Consider the following 27,130-nt stretch of genomic DNA (forward strand, 5'->3'; position numbering starts at 1 on the left):
GAACTTTTCTAACGTTGGAAGCGGCCCCGGCGTCCACCCAGCGTCGAATGACATGGGTACCTGGGGGAAACCCTGGAGGGTAAAGGCGGTCAGGGGCGTGATGCTGATCACATCACCCCCACTCACGACCGGATCAAGAAAGTGTGGGGCGTTACCCCCACACCCTCTATACGCCTTCATGGCGTGGTGCTAAGCACAGGGGAGCACTTTACCTTTTTTTTTTTACCTTTTGCCCTTCTCCATCATCTTTGAAAGTTTGTATCATCTACCCGGAAACACCCTGTATATATATAATATATATATATATAATTAATTTATAATATTTAGCACTAAATCAACCCCTTTTTATATGAAAAATTTATGGATTTTATAAACATATGAATATTAATTTATGAATAATGTATAAAATATGTAAGTTATTAATGAAACAGGTGTTAATTTAGTTCTAAATATTATAAATTAATTCTAAAGATATATAATTTAGTACTCAGTATTGTAATTTAGACCTAAATATATGCAAATTAGTTCTAAATTTTATGAATTAGTTCAAAATATTAAAATTAAAACTGTCGGTAATTGTTATCCATACTACTCGAATCTATCTATCAGTGTGCTCCATTATTAATGAGTCTGAAAAAAACTTCCCATGCAGGCTATTTGAATGGCGTCGCCCTGCTTTAAAGTATGGTTAGTCGAGGGTACGTATACAATCTACGTTGAAAATTTCCTCAAGCCTTTGGGAGTCATTGATTTATGGGCAAGTAGACAAATAACTCTGCAGTTCAGTTACCCTAAGCTGGTAACATCTAGCAAAACATGCTGGTTATTTTCAGTGCACTTAATGGATCTCCTAAGCATTCTTCTGCAGCTTTGCAATATCAAATTACCCTTTCGCTTTGCAGAACGTTGAACTCAACAGCTCACTGCAGAATGACTTAATTCGTTCTTCGCTTCTCCTTCTACCTTACAAGTCTCTCCGAGTCCTACCTTGACCTTCAATGCAACGACAATGTTGAGGTGGTCAAGAGAGGGCCAAGAAAAACAGGTTCTGTGCAAGAAGGAACTTCAATATAACTCGCAAGGTGTTTCGTATATGTGTATGTCGTCCGAAACAAGTTGGGTCAGTGGTTAAACTTGGTGCACTGTTTGTCTTGGCATGCCTCCCAATAGCGTAATGAAGAGGTCCCCGGCGATTAGGGGGGCGAAGGGGGGCAGTTACCCCCAATTTTCACCACTTTTGCCCCCGCACTATGCTAAATCTTATCTACAAAGGGAAATATACTGTCTTTGCCCCTCTAGTTTTGGCACCTTGCCCCCCCCCCCCCACTTTTGGGACCCTATCGCTGCCACTGGGTACCATGTTTGATACCCGGTGGAAGCACATAGTGGTTCGGATAGCACTTTAAGAATCCTTGTCATGGGCAGCGCGAAGAGCAGAAAACAGGGGTTCCTTCGGAATACTATTTCTCGAAAACCATTTGAGGCATTTGAATCAGATTTGTGGTAAATTGATTTGATTGATTGATTGATTTGTTGTTTTAAGTCCATTTTATGCACAGAAAGGCTAATCGGGACTGGACCTACAGTTTAAAGTGGGATCCGAACCACTATGTGCCTCCACCGGGTATCGAACCCGGGACCCCTTGATTTTGTGGTAAATTGATTAGAAACGATGAATATTAACAATAAATATCTCATAACTTGTTGTCATGGTGGCAAAGTCGAGGTGCCATGTTCGATTCCTGCAAAAAGTTCCCACCTTGTGTTTACCATTTCATCTACTTTACCCAATCGTCTTTGCGATGGCACATTGGAATGGCTCGTGCCTTGTAATAAATGGGTCCCCGCTTTGATAGCCGCGGTAGCTCAGTCGTTAGGGCGTCTGACTACCATGCGAGAGACCCGGGTTCGATCTCCATCTGGCGGGGGAGAACCGGGATTTTTTCCACCTGTTCAAGCGGCTCCGGCAGCCACCCAGCGTCGTATAAAGTGGGTACCTGGAGGAAGCTCTTGGGGGTAAAGGCGGCCAGGGGCGTGGTGCTGATCACATCACTCCCACCTTCGGCCGTGATCAAGAAAGTGTGGGTCCCTAACCCTAAACCCCGCTATACGCCTTCAGGGCGTGGTGAATTGCACAGGGGAGCACTTTACCTTTTTTTTTAAACCTTTCCACTTTGATTGATTAAGTTTATTTTACTTCAATTCTCTGCATCTTTTGGCTTTCGCTAAGACGAGTGGTGATATGAATAAATCGATGAAGAAACACTCATAAACAACACCCCGAGATTCGAACCCGGGACATCTGACTTTGTTGTGCAATGTGCTAACCACTCCGCCACGGACGTCGGTTCAATGCGACCCAGCTCAAATTAGCCTGCGAGAGCAGAAAAGTGGACTTGAAACAAAGTTTAACTTTGACGTCATCCAATCATAATTCATCCTCGCCGTTACGATTAATATGAAGGGATGTAAAAGTGACGTTAAATAACCAATACCAATAAGCAAATACATCAATATTAAAGTGACTCTCTTGCATTAGAAAGGTTATGGTTTCATATGTGGTCCATCCTGACTAAGGTTTTCTCTAAGTGCTCCAGAAGGATGCTGGGATGGTATCTTTAGTAACATATTCCACATGTCCCTTGCACGACCATTCACTTTCGGTGAATGGGGTCTGAGATCACCAAAATGTCAACCTCACTTCCACGTAGTACACCCTGGTCACTGCAACTTTGCATGCCAACGAGGCTCTGGAGTCTTGACCCACGGATAGACAAGTACCCTCTGTTGGACTTGTGTGTTGTCCATGTTTTTGTGATTTGTCCTTTCATCTATTTCATATCACCACTCATCCTTATCTTCGGAATTAGCTAAGAGTGGCAGAATCGCGAACTAAAATCAATCAATCAATCACCATCGACTTGTCGTCGTCTTCGTCCCTGTCGACCAATTTGAGGGATGTCACCACTACGTCATCGTGAAGGCAAACACGAATGTCGAGAGCAAGACAAGCACATACTGGGTGAGTCAATGAGGATAGTGAAAGGTCATTGGCCGACGGCAATGACGTCACGTGTCGGTCTTCGCCACTAAAGAAATATGATACGAGTCTCTCAGCAGAAAAGTAGCAGGAATTTCGTAAGAAGGAAATATGACAGTAAAAGTAGGGGGTTCTTTACACAGCAGCCACACCTGAATTTTAACATCCAGTTTTACTGAAAATTTTATCCAGAGGGCTGGTGTGGAGACACCACTGGCATAACTACAATTAAAAGTGTTTGATTTGGGAATTCATTAGCATAGCCCACGCACAAATAGCATCACATCATGAGTCAAATAGGATTCAAACAACCTACATGAATGTCAGAAGATACCGTGGACAAAGCAGCAAGATAAAATTACAGAAATTATTCGAGCAACCAATGGAAGTGCTTTGCATTTGCATTTGAATGTTCTCCTGAAATAGAATTCTTTTCATAAATAACATTATAGAATTATGAATTTAATGAATCTTATTAAAATATCACATTAGTTCGCTTTCAATAAAGTTCAGATATTTTATACAAGAACTTAATATTGAGAGAAAAAGCATGTAAACGAAATTAAGATATGACAAAGGAAGATAAAAGTAATAAGGGTAAGTAAGTTAAATTGAGAAAGAACACCACCTACTCGAATAAACAATGACAATGCATAATTCAGAGAAAGAGTACTATGGATAAATTTTCATTATCCGAATGATATAACGTGCATCTTCATGAATCAAAACATACAAGTATCTATTATTGTTAACATATTATTTTACAGAAACGGGATATACGAGTTCAAAAGTAGCTTATGTCTTTCTTCTTTAAGTATTTTATTAAGTTAAAGAAACTTTTGAAAACATCATTACTTGAATTGTTTTGGCTGATGTTCGCTCTTCAATTAAAAACTTTTTATTTATTAGAGCCATCTCTTGGCAATTTTCGTAACAGCCAGTTCTTCAATCCTTAATCTTTCCTTTCGTGTGCTTTGTGTAGTTATGTTATGTAACATGTTCCTAGAGTACTTTAATAAGTAATATTTCCATAAGCGCCCATGTAAAAAAAAGCTTCCATTCGACACCAGGACGTGTAGATTAGATATTAGATTACCTTCTCGTTCAGCTTTGCGCGTTACGTGAAGGATCTTTCAAAATAAAAATAAATTAATTAATTTTGAGAACATTGGTGCAGTAAATTAAAATATCTGAAAGTGGTTCTCCAGAAAAGTCCTCTCTCAGTGCTCAGTTAAAATTTGAAAAATGTCTGTCGACTGGGTTTCGAGATAATCGTGACTAAAATTTAGACAGGTTGACGACGAAATTACTATAAGGTGTAGGATCACCTTAAGTAATATATAAAAACAAAGAACGTCATCTTCCGGACGAAGGTTCACGGAATGGGGAGGGAATTCAAAACTCTGAGACTTTTACGACCAATTCATGAAAGTCGGCAAGGGATTCGAACCCGGTAGCCATTGGACTAATGCCAGGCATATAAACAACTTAACTCACTACGTACCTTTCTTGGTGAGAACATTCTTCAGTTCCTGGAACGGCATGTCGATGAGTAATGTCAAAGTCACCGACGCTATGATAACGGCTATGTATTCAACGAAGTTGAACTGGAAAAAAGAAATATGATTAAATTCAGCTTGGTATGCTTGACGTGACGCTGTCACTCAGGCTACTCTAATATCCCAGTCACATGCATCAAATGATTCCATTGTTCTGTGTAAACCTGAAACAGGGAATTATCATTTGCATGAAGGAATCGTACATTAGATTATGCTTACAGGATTTCTAACATAATATTTTATACAAGTGGCACGAGCAAAGAAATTTTGAGTTCATCATGAGAATGAGTAGTCAATTTACAAGACTACACTATCTTCTGTAAGGCTCAGAATAATTTGGAGTTCATCATGAGAATGGGTTGTCAATTGAAAAGAATATACTATCATCTCTAAGGCTCATAATAATAAGGAGTTCAACATAAGAATGGGTAGTCAATTGAAAAGAATACACTATATTCGCTAAGGCTCAGAGTAATGTTTGAGTTCATCATGAGAATGGGTTGTCAATTGAAAAGAATATAGCCTACTATCTTCTCTAAGGCTCAGAATAATTTGGAGTTCATCATGATAATGGGTTGTCAATTGAAAATAATATACTATCATCTGTAAGGCTCATAATAATTTGGAGTTCATCATGAGAATGGGTAGTCAATTTAAAAGAATAAACTATCTTCTCTAAGGCTCAGAATAATTTGGAGTTCATCATAAGAATGGGTAGTCAATTGAAATACACTATATTCGCTAAGGCTCAGATTAATGTTTGAGTTCATCATGAGAATGGGTAGTCAATTGAAAAGAATACACTATCTTGTGTCAGGTTCAGAGTAATTTTTGAGTTCATCATGAGAATGGAAAGTCATTTGAAGAGAATACACTATAATCTGTAGGGCTCAGAGTAATGTTTGAGTTCATCATGAGAATGTGTAGTAAATTGAAAAGAATACACTAATTTCTGTAAGGCTCAGAGTACTGTTTGAGTTAATCATGAGAATGGGTAGTCAATTGAATAGAATACACTATCTTCTCTAAAGCTCCGAGTAATGTTAGTTAATCATGAGTCTGGGATAATCAATTGACAAGAATATACTATCATTGCTAAGGCTCAGCGTAATTTTTGAGTTCATCGTGAGAATATGTAGTCAATTCAAAAAGAAGGCAAGCAACTTTTTGTTGGAAAGATCCTAATACGCTTATGTTGTTGCTTGGCGCTAATACGTCAATAGAATTTGAAAATTGGAGTAGATTTCAACGACATATACCCGCAAGAACTCGCCACATATCTTACAGACAAATTAAAAGTGGTCTGTAAGTTTGTGATCCCCAGACGTGATTCTACAGTGACTTTCTCGGTCGAGTCGTCCGCAAAACGGGGGCTAGCTCGGCGGGAAGTAAGAACGTAGTAGTTTAGGTAGTACTGGTACTTTTTTGCTGTCTAATAATGCCACGCTATCCGTACAATTTGAAACAGCGCATTTTTATGCACGACTCTTACGTCATTACGAATTATTGTAGGGAAGTTAAAATAAGTCTTGCAGCTGGATTTCCAGATGTTGCTGTTCCACACAGAGACAAGTGTTCGGATACTTGTGAACAAATTTAGGTAATCAGGGTCTGTTCTTGATAAGAAGCTAAGGGTAAAAATGCATGTGTTTAATGAGGAGAAACGAATTTGGATCAAAAATCCCTCCGGCGCCTTGCACAAGAAACATACATTTTCATGACGTCTGCGTGGCGAGCTACCAGGCTTTCAAACCTGATAAGTGTTAGTGAAAATTTCCTTTACGAATGCCGGAAATGTGTTGATGCAGGAGGACATCATTTCAAACACCTCTTGTAACAAGGTACGTGCTCATTTTAATTGCAACTGTCAATGTAATTGTACGAGCTTCTTTCTTTACACAGCTAGCGGCTCCAGTTACGCGGACATTGCATCCTCTTTGCCGGCAGACGCGATCTTTCTTTCCGCCACGCTAACCGCCGTTCCGTGGCATCGAGAAAGGCACTGTATTCATAACTCTCCAGTGGTGGTGCAAATCACTCCATTTGAAGGTTACTTAGCCCGTTAACAGGATGTGGTTTCACTGATGACAATAAATAAAAACCTCGTGTATATATTTCCGAAGTTTTGTTCCCACATATGAAATGCAAACGTTTCCTTTTTACGGTGCCGTTACGGTAGTTTACGGAAAGGTGGCATTAAAAAGTATAATGGCCAAGCAGGCAAATTTCAAGCTTCCGGTTGTCGCTCAAGATTTGCATCTCAATGCTAGGGTGATTCCAGTAAACCATCATTTGAACTGCGCTGCAATTGAGATCAACAAGAGTCTAAATTGCATTGCATGCATCAGGGAAAAAAAGACGCTCATGTAACTGTCCCGCCCTTAAATTTGCTTATGTAATGCCAGGACTATTATTGAAGATTCCATACGTCATATTATAAGAAAAAAAAGCATATTTCTCAATTATTATGTACAGTGGCGCAGATATGTACCTGATCTGGGGTTACAAAGTTCCGATCGGTATATATACTGTATATACCGAGTGTCCCACAAAGGGGTTTACACTATTTGAATGTTAATAACAGAGAAAGTAATACAGATAACCTGATGGAACTTGTTGTATCTGGCTCTGTCATGATTAGTGCTTGTTGCCATTCATTTGTTTTTCTTTAATTTCTGTTCAGTTGCGAGTAGTGACAAGTAATTGACAAGATGGCTGGGAACATTTCCGTTGAGCAACGGAAGTGGATTTTAAAGTGTTTTTGGAAATGTGAGAACATGATAGAAGTGCAGAGATGATAACGGGCAGCATTTGATACTGCGCCACCGTCACGTGTAACAATTACGAATTCACGCGACAAGTTTGGGAGGGAAGGAACTGGGTGTGATCTGGGACAGTGTGGCAGGAAGAAATCAGTATCGGACGAAAGAGGGATGGAAGCAGTGGTACAAACTTTTACAAGATCCCCCAAGAAGTCCATACATCAAATTCGGCTCGCCATCGTCTCTGCACTTCTTTCATGTTCTCACATTTCCAAAAAAACTTTAAAATCCACTTCTGTTGTTCAAGGGAAACGTTCCCAGCCATCTTGTCAATTACTTGTCACTACTGGCAACTGAACTGAAATTAAAGGAAAAACAAATGAATGGCAACAAGCACTGATCATGACAGATCCAGATACAACAAGTTCCATCAGGTTATCTGTATTATTTTCTCTGTTATTAACATTCAAATAGTGTACACACCTTTGTGGGACACTCTGTATACAGAGAGAAGTATTAGAGAATAATGTGAAATTTGTACACCTTCATCAGGAGACAGTATGGCATATTTTCAAATTTGCGATGTTCAAACAATTGATCGTGAAGGTTTAAGTCCACATTATACTCAGATGGGGACTGGACGTACAGTTTCTAGTGAGGTACGAACAACTCTGAAAGCGACTCCACAGGGGATCGATCACTGGACTAATTGATTGCGAGGCGATAGCGTTACCACTACCAGGGGTGTCCCTGAAGCTACAGAACAAGTTATTTTCCTCTGTCCATGTGACTTTTCCGTTTGTTCACCTTTGAAATGAGCTCAGAACAATCTCCCTCTCTGCTTCAACAATTATATCCGTTTCTTGAAACGTCTTACCAGAAAGTCGATGTATTGGAAATATGTAATAGAAAATATGAACAATGTTTTCTGACAAAAGTATATGAATTCTGAACATTTTGATAATAAAAAAAGTTTTGCATTACCAAATGTAATTTTTCCAAACAGCTTCTTGCAGTTTGGGGATAAATTCATGAAAGGGGAAGGGTACAGCGAATCCTTTTACCAGGAAATATTGTTCAGAACTTTTGTATTGCATACTTTCAATACAGCGACTTTCTTGTAAGGGTTTTCAAGAAACCCATATAACTAGTGAGTAGAATTAAGGTTCATTACAAGATGGCAATGTTCCTCCCTAATAATTTTAGAGGCTAAAATTTATACCTGTGCCCCCGACCCTACTCGCATGGTGGTATTTGCGGGGGCAGACGGGTGTCTCTGGTTACTACACCCCCTCTGATTGCTAATTTTTGTGGCACTCGAGTCGAAACTATGCGTACAATTTATATAATATCGCAATTGAAGAGTAGTTAATGAAATATTCCCGCGTACAGGAAATTTTACAATACCACAAGGCTTACGCCGATGATTTCGAAGTCCTGAAATCCACTAAATGTTCATACACGGCCAAACTTCTCTGCAGTACACCAAGGTTTCACCGTATCGGACCTATCATTACTGTTGGAGTAATCTCATTGGCTCGTGTTACACGCACTTCTTCCCTCGCTAAACAATGAAAACATTGAAACCGGAAATGGATGAAAGGTGTTTGACAACTTACAACAATGCTCATTGTCGAGTAGTAATGTGACGACCTTGTGGTGCCCACGTTGAAGAAGTAGATGGGGAACTGGGTGAGGTACACAGCGTATGAGATCCTTGTGAAGACAGCCCATCCTTTCCAGCATAGGAAATCAGTAAGCATGCCTGAAAAGATACAAAGGAAAACACTGAAATTCTTGTCTTCATAACTTGTTTCTTACCTTACTATACTCTGTCCAAGGAGTCTGTGGAGCAAGCGAGCGAACACAAATCCTCTGCGGAAGTGGTGACTCGGAATGGCTGGAGCAAAAGACGCGTGAGAGGAAAAGTGAGTGCGGCAGCGTGAACTGCTTTGCTCGCCCACTTGCCTTCTCCCATATTCTACCGTTATGCACGGCATTGCTCCATAGACTTCTGGGACGGAGTATAAGCATCAAAGTGATGCTTGTGTCACATTTCCAGAAACATGAACTCCCTCGTACTTGCACCAGTGTTTGTGTGGTTTGTCCTATCTATTTAATTTACTGTGTTGTGAGAAAGTGAGAAGTAAAGGGACATTTGTGTCATTCGTTAAAGGTACCATTCCAGCATTTGTCACGAGTGACCATGGAAGAAGGGAAGAAAATCAGCTGTCAGTGGTCTTCTTAGAGATTTATTCAATCAAAGATTTGGCAAGAGTTTCAACACCACCTAAAATTTCTTGAACATAATAATACCAATACCGAAGAAATGAACGAGAGCTGTCTTTTGTCACTTTTTATATATTGCCATTTATACAGAGCATTCCCTGACATTCGCTACGAGACTCGGCGGCAAGCGGCCCGGCATCAGCGCTTGTCCTTCCCGGTGAACGGGTCCGCGACAGTCGCTTATATTAAACCTCGTAAAAAAACGTTTAGAGTAACAGGGTCAGTTCTCAATAAAAGTGGAAAGAAAAATGAAGAAATAAAGTATACAAAGACAATCCGCACACCATCCGTGAGTTAGAAGAGAGTATTGTACGAAAAATTGGGAGAATTACAGTAGACGAACTTGCACGTGTAAATGCCAATTTCCTTTGGAGATGCCAGAATATGTTGCAGCAGAGGGACATCATTTTCAACACCTTCTGTGGTCAAGGTTAGTACACAATATGAAAACTGTAATTTTAATAGCCGACTCTAGCGACTGTCGCTGACCCGTTCACCGGGAAAGACAAGCGCTGATGCCGGGCAGCTTGCCACCGAGTCTCGTAGCGAATGTCAGGGAATGCTCTGTATATAGGGTAATTATAAAGTCCGCCAACAATTTTTTTTGACAATTAGTATAATTACACGGTTCAGATGCATGCAATGAATTCCACACGGAGTGAAAAACTCTCAGAAATTCAAACAGATATTTTCCGATACCGACACATTTATACACACACATATATCTCCGATAGCCTGGTGGTAACGTCGTCGGCTTGTAATGAAGGAGTCCCAGGTTCATTTTCCAGTGGAGGCAAATAGTGGTTTGGATCCTAATTTAGCCGACCTCCGTGAAGGAGTGGTTAGCACAGCGTGCTACGACGTCATAGGTCTGGAGTTCGAATTCCAGCCTGGATGTTCTTCGCGAGCGTCCCTTCATCAATTTCATCATAACCCATCGTCTCGATTAGCTAGAAGTGGCAGAAAAGCAACGTAAAATATCCTAATTCAACCAATATCCTAAATTAAACTGTAGATCCAGTCTCGATTAGCCTATTTGCGCATAAAGTGGACCTAAAATAAACTCCATGTATATAACATTTCATTTTTAGTACAATCAATCAACAATCTATTTCCATTGTAAAATTAAGTGACGTGCTAACGTAAAACGTTTCAGCAATAGTATACAATGCAAGGTAATGGAAAGGGTTAAAACTGACGTCACCCTTGACAATTAAGGAGAAAAACAATAAATTAACAACATAGGCAACGAACGAAAACTTTACAATTATACTCAGAAAAATGTTACATTGTAAACAGATACACAGCTGTTGACACCAAAGAGAATCGTTTCCCACGTCCTTATGTAACATATTCCTTTCTCGCTTACATAATTGTTATTAGCTACGCGGCGTAAAATTGCATAAAAACAGGCTAGCTCAACTAATTGAAAGCGAGTAACGAAATGGACGCTATATTTTGGGCAAACTTGCCCAAGGCGAACAAGCAAGAGACTAAGAGAAATCGGAGGATCAACATTTGATAAACTGGATAATGACACCTTTGAGCTTGTCAGTTTGGTCTTGTCTCTGACGTCACAGTAGACATCACTGCGGTAATTCAAGAGACATGATCTGCATTGTAAATCGGCAAAAAATTTAAGGAAAGAAACAGCTTCAAGTAACGGTCAGGTGAACAAAAAAGTTTCAAACACGCAAAGACAGACACCGATATTTTTTACGGTAAACGACCGTAATGTCATTGCTATTCTTACTTACATGTGCCAAGTTTTTATATTTAAATTTAGGAAAGTTTATTAAGATAAATCTGTAGAATTCTTATCTAAAAATATAACAGAAGACAGCACCGTACTTCAACCAGCCTAAAAATGATATTTAAGCTAAGAATGTATTTCCGCATTATAATTATACAGAACATTCCCTGACATTCGCTACGAGACTCGGCGGCAAGCGGCCCGGTGTCAGCGCTTGTCTTTCCTGGCGAACGGGGTCCGCGACAGTCGGTAGAGTCGGCTATTAAAATTACAGTTTTCATATTGTACTAACCTTGAATACAGAAGGTGTTGAAAATGATGTCCCTCTGCTGCAACACATTCCTGTCATCTCCGAAGGAAATTGGCATTTACATGTGCAAGTTCGTCTACTGTAATTCTTCCGATTTCTCGTACAATACTCCAGGATGGTGTGCGGATTGTCTTTGTATACTTTATTTTTTAGATCCACAAATTAAAATCGCAGGCTGACAAATCAGGGGACCTAGAGGGTTTTTGAAACACCTGTTTCTTGTGAGAGGCGGCAGATAGATTTCCGAGGAGACTGTTCTAACCTTTGTCCTATCTCATCGAGTTTTTCCTCAGTAAGTACACGTGGGGTTTTCTTTCCACTTTTATTCAGAATTGACCCTGTTGCTCTAAACTTTTTTTACGAGGTTTAATATAGTGGTCCTATGTGGAACGGGAACACCAGGAAATTTCGTTGCAAAACGTCGTCGCACGTCTCCACAATTCCTCTTTCCGAAGTAACACTCGACAAGATAAATCCGTTGTTGCAATGTAAACTTTTGTGGTGCCATATTAAGCCACAATCTTCAACACACGTACACGACACAACACAACTTCCGAGGGAGGATTATACGGGCGTCAGTCTGCAACGTCAACAGAAAGGGAAAGAGAGCGAAGGCAGGGAGAGCGAGAAAAACAGACTGTAGCGTGCGACTCTTCACCGTTCACCGGGATCAAGTTCACCGGGAAAGACAAGCGCTGATGCCGAGCCGCTTGCCTCCCAGTCTCGTAGCGAATGTCAGGGAATGCTCTGTAGAAAGGGTCAGTGTCGGCGATTGGGTTTTAAAACTGGGGAGACCAGGTGTCAAAACTGGAGGGTAGAAGGTCAGTTTACTTTATCTTGTTAGATAATGCTTACTTACCATAGTACAGGGGCAAAAGAACAAAACGTGGTGGTGAGGGCAACTGCCCCTTCTAATCGCCGCCACTGGTATGTGTACTCATAAGTAGATGCATGCATATTTCGTTTTTGATGAAAACACGAAATGTGAAATAACACATTGTAATGTTAATTTTTAATGTTTCTGAAAGGTGTGAGGTGCATTTTCCTACCCTGTCTTGTCACGAAATGATGCGAAATGAACTGCAAAATGCGAAATAGACTCTTAAACACGAAATTTACCGTTTATATACCGAAGTGACACTTTGTGAAGTCTGAAGTATCCTGCGAGTTATGCAATTCACGGAAAATTGATTAATTCTGTTATAAATATTTGAGAAGCAAAAACGGACCCCTTTATACATGAATAGACTTAATATTCTGGTATAATGATTTAATGTCCTATTAGAAGGGATATGTTTATTTTGTGTAATAGTGCAGTTTTTTAAATCAAATTTTGGTTTATATATTCACATTTTCAAAACCAAAATGTCATTTTATATACCGCCTTTTCACCATTGAAATATCATTTTATTTACCGCTTTTGAACCCGAAATTGACTCTGTTTTTATACCAAAATTTTGCTTTTTTATTTACCAAAAATATGTGCCTCTACTCGTAAGTATTGCAAAGTTGTTTATAAGGACAGTGGGACGAATTAATGTACAAGGAATCTTCGATAGATACGACAATAGGAAAATGGGCTATGCTACACAATCGACTCTTGTGTTTTACCATTTCGGCGTAAAGAAAATATATGTTCACTCGTAGTACTTAATTGGAGCTTCGATTGGCCACTGTCATATTTCAATTAGATGTTCCTGTTCTGTGAGTTAATACAAACTTTCTTACATTACTTACCATAGCTTCTTTCATGTATTCACTTTCATGTTGTAAACACACAGTATTGCCAGGTCAAAGTTTGGTTTTTAACGTGGATCCAGATGCTAATTTCCACTAGGATTTAACTTTCTTTATTTCTTGTTTTCATCCGTATTTATGGTTTTCATTTTAATTTTGGATATTGAAGTTTCTATTTTTTAATAGCTGTAAATTATTTTCGTTATTTTAAATTGTTTTTCTTCAATTTGTTTGAGAAATATATGGTTTTGATTTTTTTTTGTTCAAGGTTCTCTGATCGATGTGCGATAAGGAAGAGCATTACTTCACTTGTCTTCCTTATCGCACATCGTGAGGACAACCTTGCGTCGTGACGTTTCTCGAGGATTGGCCTACCTTGTTAGGTTAGTTCCGTTAGGTTTGGTTCTCTTAGCATAAATACACTGTAAATGTATTATTTATGCTAAGATAACTAAACCCAACAACCATTACATAGCAAATTAGGCATTTAACTTGCATCTTCGCGCAAATTAGGGTCAATATGTTTCATTAATAATGGGAAGTTACTCAAACTTAAAATATGTTTTTTTCCCACTTCCCATTGTTTCCTCACCATAAATTTTACATTTCTGGAATCTTTGATTCCTACCCTTTCGAACGATGTATCATACATATTTGTATTAGGAAGAGTCGATTCGACATCCTTACCAGAAAATGTACGCATTTGAGAGATGTAATTACTACGGCCCGGGACCTTATGTTATAACATATTTTTCATTTGGCTTCGGATCTATTATTGGGGTGAGATCTTTACATATCTGATGAAAATCAGCCGAAATAGACAAACTTGACAAATCATATTTTGACATATTTCACCAATTTCGCGTTTTTACAACATATTTCTTCAATTTTGTTGTAATAAGACATATTTCTGTATAACTTGGTAATTCTTTCGCATAATAGGTTATTTCATTATTTTTTCTTCGTAGCTTTAGCACAACGGATAGTTCATATTGTCGATGGCAGGATATGGAAATTACGGAGGAAGAAAGGTGCCGCCAACAATTGATAACCCTGCAAACATTATTGAGGAAAAATGTTCTCTCTCATTGTTGCACGGGAAGTATCGTTCTCATTTCTTTCGCTTTTCACAAATTTTAGTCAAAAGTATAAAAATAATATTCGGTATATTACAGCCCCTACTCTACTCTATTGGGTATGGGAGAAATTCGAGAGTTCTGTTGTGCATATTTTGGGCTTTACTGGGAATATTTCTGCATTTTTCTGACATATTTGTAATTTTTCATGACATTTTCCAATTTATATGACATAATTACATACATATTTTACAGTTTTATAGAGATAAAGTCCCGAGTAATTGCCTATTATTGAACGACCCTCGTATTTTAAAGGAGCATGATTATAAATGTTAAATTTTAAATTTGTAAGTTTAACTGTCTCTAATGGAAATTTGCTAGTGAAGTTATTCTTGCTATAAAGTATTGTTAAAATGAAAATACATTTATCTTATCTGTCGTAAAATACCATGTAACATACACCATGACGCATTAGATGCGCTCGCTCGTTTTCTCCTCTCTACTACAGTTATGTGCGGCCTTGCTCCACAGATTCCCGAGACAGAGCTCATAAGACTATGCTATTATTACGAGAATTGAACGTTTCTGAGTTTTATTTTCACTTACCTCCGCTTCCTGTGTAAACGGCAATGAACCCCCAGGATAAGAAGATGCTCCAACTGATGGGTGTGAACGCTGAGTAGATAGCAGCGTCCAGTGTGTTGTACTTGTATCCAGGTTCTGCCATGTAGCCCATCCCGAAACCAGTAGACACACCCAGGAATGTTGCTATGATCCATCCGGTCCAGGCTTGAGGCTGCAACAATGGATGATTATGTTCAGTTGGAAGCACATTGTTGAAAGTTTGATACAAAATAACGTGAAGAGCACGCTACGACGCCAGGGTTCCCTGGTTCGATTCCCGGTCTGGGCATGAGTGTTCTTTGTGAGTGTCCCTTCATCAATTGGATCATATCATTACTCATCCTCATTTTTGCAGAAGTGGGAGAATCAATCAATCAACATATACGTTTGTATGCAGGGTTCTTAAAGGTCCCGGAATTTTAAATAGTAAATCCAATTCCGGTCCAGGAGAGAAAATCAGCAAGTGTAAATGGGTTCTGGACCGTAAAGAACCTTTTTTCTGTAAAGTGTTTCAGTTCGGTCCAGGAACCTTTCCTCCGGATGAATTTAAGTACGGTCCGGGAAGCTTTTCTCTAAATGAATTTGAATACGGTCCAGAAAACCTTTTTCCGGATAAATTTAAATGCAGTTGAGTCAGATCCATGTTGAAATGAAACAAGTCGCAACTTAAACAGAATTTAAATAGTGAGAGGAGTAAGGTTCCGGTCCTGGTATGGACTCCAAATGGAACCAATTAGAATGTATTTGTTCCTGGACATTTAGCAACCCTGTTTATATCCAAAATATCATTCTTTTAGAGGAGAGTAAATCATAGAACTTATTCCTGGCTGCAGACTGATCACTGATCATCAAAATTTATCGTTTTCTTATCGATTAACCTTGAGAGGTAGGAAAAAAGACGTAAAGTAACCAGGACCAAACTAACCAACCCTAGATTATAGTTGAAGTCCTGATTCGAACGCCAGTTCGGTATCTTTGACATAGCCCGAGAGGGCGCGCGAGCCTGTTTTTCTGAAAAGCACTGCTGTCACTTTTACCTGTAGTATTTACACATCCAACGACGTCACACTCCCAAGGTCTCCACACTGTGTAAAAAAATGGCACAACAGAACCTAGCAAAGATAACCGCAATATTACGTTATGAAATCTCTGAAGAAAATGAGTTGGCAACGTCTCGTTTGCTCCACGTGGACTTGACAAGAGCTGTCAGTTCGTAAAACGGACGCTATTGGTGGGAAAGGTTTGAGGGGAGGATACATTGGGCTCCACGTGGACTTGACATACGTTGTCAATGGGAAACTGATCCTTCGGAACTTTCTTTGAAGTGGCGTTCGAATCAGGACTTAAACTTTACATGCTCAGTCAACAAATCACCAAGAACTGCCGATCAAGACAGTGATGTTTAAATACGCCATCAATGTTCTTACCCTTGATAACTTGAGACCCTCTGGTATCCTCCGAAGGATGTATCCCATCGCTAGCCCGAAGAGGTAGGTCGTCGCTCTGTGCGTGGGGAGGATATAGGAGAAGTTGGCCGTGTCGAAGAGTTGTCTGACCCTGAAACAGGAAGCAGCAAACATAAATGATAATCTCCAAAAACATGGATGAGCAGTGTTACATAGGATGTGACGTAATCTTTTTGGAAGGAAAAACCGGATTGAATTACACAGTTGAAAACAATGAAAATAAATTGTTTAAGATTGTATATAGTATTGCGTTCCGCTCCTCATTTGTTCTCTTTTTACTCCTGCTGGGAACTTGTGTGAGGGACACAGCGGCATGGTGCATGTCAGCGGCATGGTGCATGTCGGCTCGCGGCAGCGGGAAGGGCATTTTTCAGCTGGCCTGTCAGATGTGGGCTTTTGTGTATTACATCAGTGTGCAAACGTATTTAATTATTGTACAGGGTGTACCAAAAGTCCCATTACCCTCCTTTGAATTGTAGACAAACCTGCAAAATGTTATTTTAACAGCATGCGTATGATGAGAGGATGGTATACCATTAAATCAGGCCAATGACCACTATTTACTCCAGAGAATCTGTGTGCACACCACCATTTTCATGGCACAGTATTATTCGCCACCAGGTGCGATGTAAAAATCCTCCGTACCATGGCTGGCGTGAGGGAAGCAAACGCACTGCGAACAGCTTGTTGAAGTTCCTCAGTTGTCTGATAACGATTATGGGAGACTTTCTGTTTGATGTGTCCTCATAGCGCATTATCACAAGATGTCAGATTTGGACTTTGGGGTGACCATTTTAGAGGTGCTGGTAAATTTGGCGATCCTCGCCCAATCCATTTGTCTCTGAACACATCATTGAGGTATTCTCTTAAAATGGTCACCTCGAAATCCAGATTTGACATCTTATGTTACGGAGGATTTCACATCGCACCTGGAGGCGAATAATACAGTGCCATGAAAATGGCGGTGTGCACACAGATCCTCTGGAGTAAATGGTGGTCATTGGTCTCATTTAATGTATACCATCCTCTCATCATGCGCATGCTGTTAAAATAACATTTTGCAGGTTTGTCTACAATTCAAAGGGTAGGGGGGTAATGGGACTTTTGGTACATCCTGTATAATGTCAAGTGCATTAAAGGACCTGTATGATATCCAAATACGTTGCTGTATCCGTTGTTCCAGCTGTATGGTAAGGTCTTTCAATATGGCGTCAGCGCCAGAGGTGTTAGCTTATTTTCATGGTACTACCTGGAAGGATTCTACAGATATAAATTAATTTAAGCAGTTGGTCAGATGCAAGCAACCTTTTCAGAATATGGACGGAAAGCTTCCTTCCAAGAAAAACAACAGTACACAGGAAAAACTGATTTGTTTGAATTAGCACAGCAAGTTTGGTTAAGCTTTGTGGTAATCATAAAGAAAAAAATTGGTAGCCTTTTCAAAATTTGAAAATTTTTCACTAAATGTTTTGGTAAGTAAACAAATGTGGACGGTTAGTAAAATAATTTCGTTCCGGTGAATAGTCGTCTATTTGAACTATAAACAAATGTTCCCGGTTACTAGAAGAATTTGTTGCTGTGCAGTCTAAGGCGCTGTGCTTTGGACTCCAACGACATGGGTTCGAGTCCGCCTGGGTTGAGTCTCCGGGTTCTCGGCCTGTGTATAGGACCGGTGGCAACCCACAATCGTGAGGAAATTGGGGAGCTACGAGTGAGTAGCGTAACCCGGTATCAGAAATCTCCTATAACGACTGGGGGTTCGACGTGCTGACCCCACGTCACCCCATTACCGGTTGAAGATCTCCACACCTCTAGGTAGGATTGTGGGAGGGAGACTGGCAGTCGAGAGATCGGCCTAGGCCCTTCAAGGGCTGTCGAGCCACCGGTTATTATTATTATTATTATTATTATTATTATTTAAAGTGGGATCCGAACCAGTATGTTCCTCCAGAAGGTATCGAAACCGGACTCTCTTGATTACAAAGTAACAACGTTACCACTGCACCATCCGGGAGGCTTCAAGTGTTGAACTTAATATAACAAGTTTTATTTTGAAGGACCGTACTGTACTGTACTTATGATGCTAACAATGACAATTTTTAAAGGAAATTAAATTTTTTAGCTTCACTAAAACCGAAGTTTAGAGTTCACTATAAACGACAGTTGTAATCCATTTGGGTCGAGACTATAAATTTAGTTTCACTATAGCAAAATGCTCACTTCAAACGAGTAACTACAGTTAAAATCAGTGGCGGCGATTAGGGGCGAGGGGGGCAGTTGCCCCCTCACTTTTGCTCCCGCCCAATGATAAACCTTATGTATCAAGGGAAAATAAACTGTTCTTGTTCCCCCCTCCCAAGTTTTGGAACCCAATATAGCCGCCACTGGTTAAAATACTTTCTTAAACTGAGCAACTACAAGTGTACCTTAACTGAAACCATTTTTCAGCACAGTTACTGTAACTAAGATACTCTCTGAAAGTAATCTTTCAGAACCCTGAAGAAGAGCGTGTATACAAACTGCTCTATTTTAATTTCTTCGCTCATCCACAGAACAATAAAAGAAGTGCGCAGTGCAAACGTTTAACAAGATAGCCTCAAGGTGAGCGAGTTTAAAAAAGACACCTTGAAGAAATATGCCCAAAAAAAGCTGGATGTTCGCATTGCTTGACCCGCGGTGTAGTTTAACCTGACCTTCCTCCACTAATACTTCTTCCTTCATTCATTCTTGTTACTCAAGTGTAAACAATTACTGTTTGTTTACTCTAAACTTGTTAAAAATTACCGTGATGAAAACAAGTAACTGAAAACGTTCAACATGCCTGCTTAAGTAAAGCAACAAATGATAGATGACAGCACCTGTACAATATTGTAAAATAGATAGGCGAGGATAATTGTTAAACAATATACAATAATGCTTCAGCAAAGTATTATAGTTAATTATATTTGTAAGAACTGACTAACCAATGTTACTAACTTGCAAAGCTAGTGGCGTCTCAGGTTCAAATCCTGAATAAGGCTCAAATACATTATGTTTTTATTTCGAAATATCAAAATAATTTCTTAATTCTTTTTAATAATATTTTTCTAGAATGGCTTGAGAAACATTCTAAATATATTGAAGAATCAAGTGGTATATTATTTATGAAATTTATTCTTAAAGCAAATCCTATATGGGAAGATTGATGGATCGGCGATATGATCGGTTAGTAAAGTCCTAAATGTTCCATTTGACTTTCCCATTAAATTCAGTGTTCTTTTTCCTGCTTTAGTGAAAATTCAGTTATTTTTTAACATTCTTTTCTTGCCATTTAAAGTGAAGACAACTCATAAAATATGTAATAATTAGATATCAAGGGTGATGTAGTGGTAATGCATTCTCCTTGTAATTAAAGGATTCCAGAGTTCCGATTCCTCTTGGATGCATACTCCACAACGGTTCCGAACTCACTTTAAACTGTAGGTCAAATTCTGATTAGCCTAATCAAGGGGTCTGGGTTCGATACCCAGTAGATGCACATAGTGGGTTGGATCCGACTTTAAACAGTAGGTCAGCCCCAATTATCCTTTCTGTGCTTAAAATGGACATAAACCAATCAAATCAATAAAACAAACTTGTGATATCTTGATGGAGAACAAAGGATAATACACATAAAAATAAAAATCTTTTCAAACAATCCACCTATTTTTGTTCGTAGTTTCATTCATGAACTATTTTAAACCTTCTCTGTGTACTCATTTATTATACTGTTATTTTGGAGCGTTAGATGGTAGATTAGTGTTTTTTTTTTTTAACCTTATGTCAGTAATGAAGCGAATTGAATTGTTTTAATGCATTAGAAGGAATTAAATGATAACCACATTATTGAGGATATACTTAATACTCTTCGAGTATGGCTCATTCTACGGGAAGCCATCAACACTAGGCAAGCAACCCGTTGCTCCCTCCAAAATAGGTGCTAGAGTTGAAGAGTAGTATCTTTGTGGATTAACCCTGACGAAGGCCGGCTGCGCATTAGAAAAGGGAGGGGGTACAGGCTGCATTAGCCAATGAGAGTCATTCTCGTCTTAGTCTGACCACCCAAACGACAAGGAGTTGAAAACTATGAAAACTTTTCTCTTTCTCTCTCTCTCTTTGCGCCTGCGCGTAGTAGGCAAGGCCACCCGCAAATATATAGTTCGTCGACTCTAACTATGATTTATAGTTTAACAGACTAACCGACTCTTTAACTTACTTTTCACCAGTCACATTATTCCAGAGCAATTAAGGTGAAATGAATTCCGGATAAATTAATAAAGAAAGTATTTTTTAAACAAAATCAGCATGTGTTAGCTAATTATTGCTGATAGAGCAATACAAATCACAATTCGTACAGAAGTTCTGAATATTCCGAGAAAATCGCACGTGCCAAGAAACTGTATTACATTTTGAATTATAACGTTATTACCCTGTATTTAAAGCAGAGAAATATAAAATGGGGAGAATTTCAATTTAAGAAAATACTTTTATAGTAACTCTAATTCAGCATATATAAATACTATTTTTATTGCTGTTAATGGAATGTTGATAATGATGAAAGTAAGAAACAATAACTGACTTACTTGACACCAAAGTGTATAAAATTCGAGAGCTCCATCTTTTGGACGATTGAGTAGCGTAGGATTGTTGAAAATGTGGACAGGGTCGCCAGTAGCCAGAAGCCCCTCTTTGGCCACCTCCAGAGGATGTAGACAAGGAACGGAGCCACCAAGAATTGCTGCATGTCAATTCCCAACTGGTGGGTGTGAGTCAGGCACTGGAAATAGAAAAGTTATGACTGTCACTTGGGAAAATAGTTCCTAACTACACTTATAATCATGGAAATTAGCTGTGAACGGATTTACAGTTGAACCTTAGTTATACGTATGTCAGGCGAAGAGTACGTGTAAATGAGAATTACTTACAAATCAGATTTAGATATCATGTCATATCATTATTAAAATACTATAATTGCATCTATTTTGAGGAACAAGATATGCGTAATACAGGTTATTTCTGTCATAAAATGGTATATTAACGAATGTAAAAGTTTGATTCTAAAATACATTACAATTGCCACTTTATTAGTGAACACTCTGATACTGAAATACTCCAGTAGACACAATAGTTTGTTTCATAGTTTTACTACCCAATAAAAATTCGTCTAAAATAGCATTTCTTTTATTAATGGCTGTGCAAAGTGAGGTATAAGCGATGCCTATATCTGCACTTATTTCAGTTTTATTTTTATGTGGATTAGCGTCCATTTCCCGTATAAATTTAACTTTCTCGTCAAGCGTGTAACTTTTCCTCTTTCTGTTGTCCGTGGCCAACCAGTAGCAACCGAAAACTGTCACTTCTGTGGCATTGTTGTAGCTTGGTTACGTACAAATCAACCATATATTATGAAAATTAGTATAACATCGAATTACGTATAAATGTATTAAGTACAAATAAGGTTTATTAACACATTTTTAAATTATATTTTGCCGGGACCTACAGTAATTTACGTATAAACAGAATTACGCAGAACTGAGTTACGTATAAAGCAGTCTAAACTGTATCTATCTTTATATTATGCTAAAATCAACCTAATTTTGTATATTTGCGAATTGTCACATGTATGCTAGGATCATGCAATTTTTAATTTACGTGTTTTACATATACCAGCTTATAGTACATATTTTACATATTTTTGACATATAATGTCTATATTTTCAAACATTTCCCGACATATTCTATATTTATGCTTTTACTACATTTTTCCTTTGTGTGTTAACAGCAAGGTTTTTCCATTCCTTTCATATTTCAACTGCGGATTTTGCCATTGACATTCTGCAAAGAGCACTGATATGCAGTCTGTAGAAAATGGAAGAGATGCGGAGATGAAAAATTGAGAAATGAGGGAACCCTGTAACGAACTATAGCTATGAAAAAGTTAAAGACTGAATCGATTCTAGAGAGCTGAGGGGGACACGCCATGGGCCAGATGGGACAGCAGTATTCTGTTCTTTGGGAAATGAATAATTTGAAGTATAAGGTGAGGGTTGAGATCAGGGTTTCTAATTCTAATTCTAATTCTAATGGGTTCTATTGTTTTCCGCAACAGGACCGGAATCTTATTTCTCGCACAATTTATATTCGGTCCAAGTTGAGTATTGTTTCATTTCAATACGGAACTTGGACCGGATTAAAATTGATCCGGGAAAAAGGTTCCTGGACAGTATTTTTGATTGATTGATTTAGTTTATTTTACTTCGCGTTTTGTGCCTCTTGGCTAATTTGCGAAGATGGGGATGAGTGATGAAATGATGAAATTTATGAATGGACATTCACAAACAACCAAACCCGACCGGGATTCGAACCCGGAACCCTTGGCGTCGCAGCGCGATGTGCTAACCACTCGGCCACAGGGTCGGGCTGGACCGTATTTAAAGTGATCCGAAAAAAAGGTTCCTGGACCGAATTTAAATATACTTTACAGACAAAAAGTTTATTTTATGGTCCAAAACTTAGTTACGCTTGCTGATTTTCTCTCCTGCACCGGAATTGATTTTTTTAAATTCCTGGACTTTTAATAACCATGGCTGAGATATCACTTATTTCAGTGGAAAGTGGACGAACATAGAACTCAAACAAGTTGTGAAACGTGTACTGTGAAAAAAGATGAATCGTTGCAGTGGAATTTCCACGTAAAGGATCCGACTTTCCAACGTGTTACGTTGGACGAGACTGGAGGAGTAGGCGGTTGTAAAGGTTCGCCTTCAAGATCCACAGCCAAGCTTTTATTTGGTGGCGAGGCTGACCTTCCGTATGCGAACTTGAGACACACGTGGCGCCTGCAGGCAAGACACAAAAGTGAAGGGGAAAAAACTCGCGCTGTGTGAATGTCCTCAGGAAGTGATCAACATCCCACTCCAGAAAATGTATCACTGCGTCTCGCAGAGAGTTGTGGGAATCACGATTGCGCCAAGTGAAAGGTACGAAAGTACGCAGAACAGTCTAGCCCAAGGTCAAATGCGCACATCATGACGGCAAGAGGGTAAGGTAATAGGTAAGAAGGATTCAGAAATAACACTAAAATCGAAGGACTATTTTCTTTTTTTTTTGTAATTGAGACGATGAAGAGTGAATAATCAGATGACATTGACGCGGTCGTCGTTGGACATGTAAATCCCTGTCTAATATATATTTTTTAAATTATGTATAATTAATCGAAATATTACTGATATAATAGATTTTGGTTTTGATATTTGAAAAGTTCATAGATATCCGTTGGCACTATGAAATTCTGGCGAAACATCAGAAGTTGGCGGAAGGTTCGGAGTCACGGCGACGATTGTGACGAAGGTTCACTTTTTACATTTCACCTGTACAAAAATGGGGCTTATGGAATATCTCAGTTTCCAGTCAGCAGATACACCTGGAATTTGGACAACTGAAGCGGCATGTTGAAAAAGATACCTGAATGTAATTTCAAGACGATCAACAGAATATCACGGACGTAAGATCAAATTGGTTGTAAAAAGGCAAAATCATGGACCAAGTACGAATCTGCATTTCGGGCGCCGGAGAGAAGGAAACTTAATCCCACTGTCCTAGCTGAGGACACGGGCTGCCCGCGTAGGAAGACAATGCACCGAGGGTGAACAAACCTTGCTGGTTCTAATCGAAATTTCAAACCAGGTATAAAACTGCAGAATCCCGAAGCATCGACACAGTTTCCCGCGGACTTTCGTAGTAAGAGCACTTCAGTGCTAAAGCTCAGTCGAACGTGCACTTAGTATTTTTCACAAACCAACAGCGTGTGGCTGACAGTGAGTTGTGATACGTGTGTACTTGCATCAATCGCTGGAGGACGTTAAGTGAGACTGTGATTCAGTGATATCATACGCGGTTCATTGTTTCGTGAACGGAGGACAATCTATAACCATGGCAGGCTAGGAGGAGTAAGAGAAGAGGGGATGTCAGGTTCCCAAGTCCCTAACGACGTCGCCACCACTATCGGGCGCGATTTGACTGCCAAACCCAGCCAACGCCAACAGAAACGACGAAGAGATGCCGGGGACGCTCGAGAGGAGGAGCAGAGAGCCGTCCCACCAGAGGAAGGCGACGTGCTAGAAACTCTAGTCGTCGGAGACCGACGTCGGAGTGAATAAGAGATAAACGATGCCAAGAAGGAATGAAAGTGCGAAGTGTCACCGTCGCAACTGACATCTAAATATATTTTTTGTGTGCGAGAGTTAGTAAGGTTTACGTAAACATACCCGTATCTGATTTTCCACAACCTGAGGGATTCATAGTAGGCTGATAAGTCTCATGCTCGCCGTAGAGGAATAAATGTAAGTAGATCCATTGAGAATAAACCGGGGAACTTAACAGGTATTCGTCTGTCGATTAATCTCCACGTACGAAGGTATTCTTTTCTTTTATCGCCCTACCACGAAAGACTAAGGCCATATTGACCCCACGAACTTCGACGTGACTCGGAATTCCGACCATAACTTTCGTGCCTTGTATTTGAGTATTGCTAGAAATAGGTAATTTTGTTTTTGTTTTTAATTTCTTTTAATGGTCAGCATTTAAGAAAGAAATGCGGTTATATTCTTTATTGCGTTAAATTCCATTGTAACTTGTCAAAGTGTGCTCCATAGTAAAGTAATCCGTCGCCCAGTTGTGTGAATAACTAATCGAGGGTTGACTGTTTAACCTTTATTGGTTGAGTAATGTGTGTTAAATTTACCCAGATCGCGAAAGTGATGTTTTTCTTTGTTATTGAGTTGTGATGTAATTGTCGTTCGCGCCGAGATTAATTGATATATTCCGGCAGCTGGAGTCTATATGAGTATTGCGTCACGCAGCAGAGTTGTAATGTTTTGAAAGGACGAGAAGGGGCATGTAGTGAATATCCCCGTCCGAGAAAACTTTTTAATTGATACTTGCTGTCTAAACGCGAAGGTTATTCTTGAACGAAAGGTTCAATCACGCCAACCGATTATTCTGACAACTATTTTTGTAGAGGGCTGGCGCATATTAATTGTAAGGAGCAGATATTAACGACCTAATTCAAGGAGTTGATGTTAAAAAAAAGGGTATATTGATGAAATATAAGTCTTGCATGTATAATTTTATTTTGAATATACCCCAGGGAATGAATGAGTGTACGAATGGATGAGTACTTCAGGGAGAGCTGTACTGTGTTTTTGTATTGATCTGTTAGAATAATATACATACATCTTTACTGTTTGTACGCGTCATCATTTGTTGTTTCCAGGTACCAGCAATGGTCAGGTACAATGCAATCTGTTATTTTCTTGGTGTCCCGAAAGGTGTTAGGCATAATTAGGCATTACGTCCTCGGCTCGCACTGAATGAGCAACATCATCGTCCTGAACACAAACTTAAAACCTGGATCGATCTGCTCACGCATGAACGGCATTTTTTTCCCTGCTAAGTAGTGCGTGGTAACATTTATGAAAGAACACTTACAAAGAAAGCCCAAATCCAAGCCAGGACTATTTTTTGAGTTGACTTTATTGTTTTTAAGTTCATTTTATTCATAGATCGGCGAATCGGGACTGGGCCTAAAATTTAAAGTGGGATCCGAGTTACTATGTTCCTCCATCGGGTATTGAACTCTAGACCCCTTGATTACAAGGCAACGGCGTTATCACTACGCCATCGGGGAGGCAGATTAATTGTGCCCTTTACTTGGGCATATTTTGTGAATGGCAATTACATTTTGTGAACCTTATTTTAATCTATTCAACTCTAGGCACATTTTGTGTGAATTTAAATATAAGACTTCGTTCTCGACAGTGGTGACGCTAAAATAGGGCCAGGGGGCCGTGTCCACCAGTTTTAGGAACAATATACTTGGAGCCAATAATATACGCATATTATATCTTGTTGGATGTCCTCAAACACTGAGATCCTATGCATATCCATATCCACGATGGGAAATCTCATTGACGTCCAATGGATGTCCAGGATTGGATATCAATGGATCTAATATGCACATTATGGATACCCTTTGGATATTTGTGGTCTGTAGGTGATTGTTTTCCCAGGAATATCTTGACCTCTATCATTCTCTGAATGTTGAAGCACTAAGAATTTCTTTTACCTTCCTTTATGTAAGTCACCCTAGCCTAAGCACGGTGGCAATAGAAAATAAAATACGTTTTCACATTTTCGGCTGCACAGACGTTTCCATTAATTTCTGTAGCTTCTGGAAAGATGTGATAGTAATGATTTTTCATCAATAAGAAAGAACTTTAGTTGCTAGATGAACCTGTTAACACTTACCATGTTTTCGAATCCGTAATAATTGTGAACGTACAATAAATTCCTCCACATGTATTTCTGGCACAGATCAGAATACTGCTTGACCACTACATTCCACTGAGGGCCGGTTCCAAGATGATTGGTGAGATAGGTGCAGAACAATATCACAGCCAAAAGGTTTGGTGTCAGTCTGCAATAAAGAAGAAAAT

The 27,130-nt window shown here is 39.3% G+C and overlaps 1 protein-coding gene across 1 annotated transcript in view; it reads right to left on the reverse strand.

Moving 5' to 3' along the window:
- The window catches only part of LOC145994193 (nose resistant to fluoxetine protein 6-like), a 90,012-nt gene that overhangs the window by 2,941 nt on the left and 59,941 nt on the right, over positions 1-27,130 (reverse strand). The window contains exons 8-13 of the mRNA XM_083130290.1: positions 26,943-27,111; positions 21,218-21,411; positions 16,578-16,707; positions 15,133-15,322; positions 8,981-9,126; positions 4,545-4,647 (exon numbers count right to left, since the gene is read on the reverse strand). Of these exons, the coding sequence (XP_082986416.1) occupies positions 4,545-4,647; positions 8,981-9,126; positions 15,133-15,322; positions 16,578-16,707; positions 21,218-21,411; positions 26,943-27,111 (932 nt within the window). The remainder of the gene's footprint in view (positions 1-4,544; positions 4,648-8,980; positions 9,127-15,132; positions 15,323-16,577; positions 16,708-21,217; positions 21,412-26,942; positions 27,112-27,130) is intronic.

The sequence above is a fragment of the Lepisma saccharinum genome, chromosome 10, assembly GCF_977018435.1.
Source record: "Lepisma saccharinum chromosome 10, izLepSacc3.1, whole genome shotgun sequence".
Lineage (NCBI taxonomy): Eukaryota > Metazoa > Arthropoda > Insecta > Zygentoma > Lepismatidae > Lepisma > Lepisma saccharinum.